Source organism: Haliotis cracherodii, unplaced genomic scaffold, assembly GCF_022045235.1.
Source record: "Haliotis cracherodii isolate W230 unplaced genomic scaffold, xgHalCrac1.p SCAF_1, whole genome shotgun sequence".
NCBI lineage: Eukaryota > Metazoa > Mollusca > Gastropoda > Lepetellida > Haliotidae > Haliotis > Haliotis cracherodii.
This window is the reverse complement of record NW_027266264.1, coordinates 9,151,561-9,156,804: the sequence shown is the minus strand read 5'-3', so window position 1 is coordinate 9,156,804 and position 5,244 is coordinate 9,151,561. Positions and strand designations below refer to the sequence as shown.

General features: G+C 43.1%; 1 protein-coding gene across 1 annotated transcript; it reads right to left on the bottom strand.

Moving 5' to 3' along the window:
• Nucleotides 1-490: 490 nt before the first annotated feature.
• Nucleotides 491-4,362, bottom strand: LOC139459467 (isatin hydrolase-like). Its single transcript, XM_071240911.1, has 2 exons — nt 4,205-4,362; nt 491-1,354 (listed from the first exon to the last, which is right to left on the bottom strand). Exons 1-2 carry the CDS (start codon nt 4,360-4,362, stop codon nt 664-666), a joined length of 849 nt encoding a protein of 282 aa, XP_071097012.1. The 3' UTR covers nt 491-663.
• Nucleotides 4,363-5,244: the final 882 nt, after the last annotated feature.

Genomic DNA, 5,244 nt, shown 5'->3' with positions numbered 1-5,244 from the left:
TACTTGTATAGCGACGTGCATGCGCGTGTGCGTGTGCTAGCCCACTGATATACAATGCAGCAGTTTAACATGAATACCCCACTCAGACACAGTATACTGACTCCGAGCCGACCACTCCTTGTTTTAGCCCCTTAATGCCGAACACCATGCAGGGTAACAACAAGTACCATCTTTAAACGTGTTTTGGTATGACGCGGCCGGGGTAGGTAGGTAGGTAGGTAGGTAGGTAGGTAGGTAGGTAGGTTTATCTCACATGAACAAACAAAAAATGCATCTCCAAATATTATCCAAATAAACTGCAGGGCAATAGAGAGTATTAACTTGAAAAATTGGAATTGACACAAAAATTACAAACGTTATCAAAACGTTTCTAGGCTCAAAACAGTCGCGAAACACCGAAACCGTGACCCCAAAACATAACAATGATACAATGTCAAATACATAACCATCGACCAACCATTTCTTGTTTTTTGTTTTTTTTCAGCCACCATCAAACATGAGTTTATACTTTCTTTTGCCCAGCAGTTTAGTGATATGAGGGAAAGACCAATACGTCTCACAATCTGTGCTTCATGATTTTGTGTTAGTGTAAACAATATGTTTTGCTACACCGCTGGTGATGATCAGATTGAATTCAAAGCTGTTGTACTGGGCAACGTCCACTTAAACAATGCATGAAACAAGCAACACGCTCAGAACGCTAGTACCGACAAAAGTTGCTATGCTAGAACTACTAGATACACAATCACAGGGTTTTGCATCTTGATCAAAGGTCGCCAGAATTCTGGCAGGACCACCGCTTCCATCGAACAATTTGATGGACCCAACAAATATGGTGGCCCCTTTCTCGGGAATTTGGTCCAAGCGCGCAACATTTTCTAATCCTGGAATGTTATTCTCTCCCAGAATCACGTGCACTTTGAAATCTGTTGACTGACCATGGTCGTTGGAGGGAGTGTCAACCCCGACTATGCTGGCGTTCCTATTAGCAACCAACCAGGTAATGGCGTCCTCATGGTAACCTGGGAAATGGAAGGTGGAAGGGGTTCCTGGTTGATCACTGTTGAAGACACGTGTTTTGTTTGGATAGCGAGATCCCCATCCAGAATTCATGATAACGATGGCACCGTGGGGGATCCGACCGTGTTTGCTTTCATACGCCTCAAAATCGGCCTGGGTGACTCTGTAATCCGGATCTGCTTTCGCTTGTGACGTCACATCAAGTATAACGGCTGGCCCGATCAGGCGCTCTGCTGGAATCTCTTGTGTCCTCCAACTGTCTTTGGAGAAATGGGCTGGGGCGTCTAAGTGGGTGCCACCGTGCTCAGGTGTAGAAAACCAGTTACTCTCATACCTGAAAGTACCAACCATCAACGTTACTGAAAATTACGTTTTGAAGTAAAGACCTATTGATGTCCGTTCACTATTCATGTTAAACTGCGGCGTGGTATCTCAGTGGGCTAGCGCTATAAAACCGACATGAGTCGGACTTGTACAAGTAGCCATAAATATATGAGAATATATGTTACTGCATAGATATATGTTTGTTTGTTGTGTATCGTCGCACTCAGTAACATTCCAGCTATATGACAGGGGACTGTAAATAATCGAGTCTGGACCAGACAGTCCAGTGATTGATATATGAGCATCAATCTTCGCAACTGAGATATAATGACACGCACCAACCAAGTCAGCGAGTCTGACCACCCGATCCCGTTAGCCGCCTCTAACGACAAACATAGTTGCCTTTAACGGCAAGTATGGGTTGCTGAAGACCTATTCTAACCTGGGTCCTACCTGGTCTACTATATGGATAATTCCCCTAAATCATTGTCACAAAAACATTTTCAACAAATGAAGAAGGCAGCAAACATATATGAGATAACATACAAAAAGTCAATACATGGTAAGAGTGTGCCATTAAATCACAAGAGAATGAAATATGAGGGTCACTATTTGTCTACAGTCCGTTTGACTCCAAATGAGAACGATGAATTGCAAAATAACTCGAAATCCAGAAAAGCGTATGAAACATCAATACGGTACTTGACCATGAATACCCTGTACCCAACAAAATCTGAATTTTGTTTATTTTAAGACCCATGACGGATGAAGTTCTTTAAGAAACTATGATGTAATTTTGTATAGAAATGTGTACATGACACGTAGGGGGATAAACCGTGGAAGGCACAGCGCAAGCAAGCATGCACTGCACGTTCTGTGGTAGGGGAAATGACAGAGCGTTAGAGGGGCCGTCTCATGATAATTTCAGTCGCAATCTGACTCGCTCATGCCATAAATCTCGTCGTCGGAACTGCTGGTGCCTGAACCGACTGCCACTATTATAGGTTGGACTGTTGCTGGCCGTATTCCATCTCGTGACCAATAACGTGGCTCTATCTCGTCAACGACTGTGGCCACACAACGCCTCCATGTTTCTACTGTTACCCGACCAAGGGATTCCTTTACGAGTTGTTCAACGTCTCGTAATTTGAACGTTGTGTTCGATCGTCCAACGTCACCTTTGACGATGCCCCATACCAACTCGATTGGATTCAGGTCGCAGTGATAAGGTGGCAGTCGTAAGACAGCGTGACCCTGACCCTTGATGTAACTGTCAACTTTATACACGGGGTCAGGTTTCATAGTTTTGATGATTTCATAGAGCTGTGGTTTCGTCGCTCGAGAAGGAAAGGTAATGTTCCTCCGTTGCAGCCAAGTAACCATGTCTCCTTTACGGTTATTAGAGGTTGGAGTCTTGCTTTCTGGATCCTGCACACTATGATACGGTGCATTGTCCATGACAATGAGAAACTTGGTAGGCAAAGCAGGGACTAATTTATCATTCACCCACTCCAGAAATACATTGCCGTTCATTTCTGTGTGGTAGTCCCTGTTGTCTTTGGCCTTGGCTCTAAAGACGAGGTCACAGTCTGGGAGAAAACCCTGACTAGCAGAACCAGCAAGGAGAACTACGAGTCTTTCACCCTTTACCATTGGTAACTTTCTACCAGACTCCTTACAGTCACCACTGGGTACCCACTGACTGCTGGCTGTGTGTGACGCATTTACCCATGTCTCTTCTAAGGAGACGGGCTCATATCCTTCTTCACGTTTCTGCTTGATGGTACGAAGGTAATGATTTCGGAGACGAACAATGTCAGACCGTGCACACACCACAGCCCTATTTTCTCCAGTTATCTTTTTGTATTTGTAACCAAATGTATGCAACAGCTGCCATAGTTTGTACTTTGTAACACGTAAATCATGGTCAGTTTCAAGGTGTTTCTTCAAAATTCTTAGGGACAGGTACTTATTTTCTGAGTGCAGTTTAACAATTGCACGTCTGACTTGATCCCTCTGAAAACTGTCTAATTTATCAACATTGCGTGGTTTTGACATGTTCCCTACCTCCTTGGCCTGACTATTTGTATCTCGTCGACAAACAACATTTTTAAGTTTCTGAGGGGACATACCAAGAGCTTTTGTAGCTCGTTTCAAGAATTTATTAATAGCATAAAAAGGCTTTGCTCTTTCTGCTTCACTTCTAAAGAAATCATACACATTCAACATCAACTGTTTAACATCTGCTGAGTAGCGCATCTTGTCACTGAATGAACACGGTCACTGTGTAGCACGTGCAGACCGTGCTTGCGCTGTGCCTTCCACGGTTTGTCCCCCTACGTGTCATGTACACATTTCTATACAAAAAAACATCATAGTTTCTTTAAGAACTTCATCCGTCATGGGTCTTAAATTAAACAAAATTCAGATTTTGTTGGGTACAGGGTATTCATGGTCAAGTACCGTATAGATGTTTCATACACTTTTTCTGGATTTCGAGTTATTTTGCAATTCATCGTTCTCATTTGGAGTCAAACGGACTGTAACAAAGAATGCAATGACACAACGACAACCGCCTGACTTAACCGGACAATCAAAGCGGGCGAGCGGTGCGGTCACTTGACCGCGACAAGATGTATGTAACAGCTCAATTATCTTAAAGCTTAAAAGCGATGTTGAACCCCATTTCACCTCACCTCTGGGAACAATGTCAACTTTTCAAACTGCTGGAGAAATGGAGGTCACGTATCTACATGTTAACAGAGGTGTTGAATTAACAAATGAATACTTGTCATAAAGACAAAATAGAAACATATATCCCATAAAGTATAATATGGGACTTAGCTGTAGTCATATTTACCAATAGTTGGTGAGCTTCTCCCTTGACATGATGCTGAAGTTGAAGGCGGGGTTACCTGGCCAGTAGATCGTGGACGCGCTGTGTGCCCAGGTAAGGTCCACAACTTTCATCTCACCGCTGATTACAGGTATCAATACGGAGAGACACACGAGTGCCATGTTATTCTCCATGGCTTCCTCCTGTCAACAGCTTGAGTTTTATACCAACAAGTGAGTGAGCATCTACAGCGTTCTGATCGGACGTCTCATGCAAACAACTGTCACGATGAATATAGCCGCGGGACATGCGAACCGAGTCCAAGCAATTGTTTTAGCTGAGCAGACCAAACTGTCGAGAGCCTGCGCAAGGCGTCAAAATGCAGTCTACTCAACAAATCCAACATGAATAATATTTTTACCATGTCTGAATGGTGAGATCTGATTGGTTCACGTGATCTTGACGCTTTTCTCAAGCAATGTCACGAGTATTATTTTGTTTCTGCCAAACATCTACAGTTTATTGACTACATTTATTTTGTTATTCATTTTTACCTGAGTTGGGAGGAAGTGTAATTTTATGTTGCAAATACATTTAACATGTGTAAATTTATGTCCACGGAAATTATTTTAAAATTTTATGTAATCAGTAACATATAACTAAACATATAAAAAAAAACCCGGCGGCGTGATCCTATATTTGTTTCAGATATAAGTTATTTGCTGGTTGTTTCCTACCCGTCTGTAGCGTCTCTAGATCTTATCAAGGGAAAACGTGCTACATGTGGCTGCAATAAGAATTGTCCGATTCGAGTAGGATCAGCAACATTAACCTGTCTGACCTTAAACTTCCAGATTTTACATGTAGGTGGGGTGAGTGGTAGCTATCATAAGTTGTTGCAGGATCATTCGGGGTACATGGGATTCTATGCGTCCCGCGTAAGGTTTTATGACAGGACCCGAAGGCGAGGAGGCTCGTGGTATAAAACCCCATGTACCCCGGGTTCCATTGATCGTGTGCGAAATACGCATCAGTCGGAAAGCGCACGTTAAATCTCCAAAGTA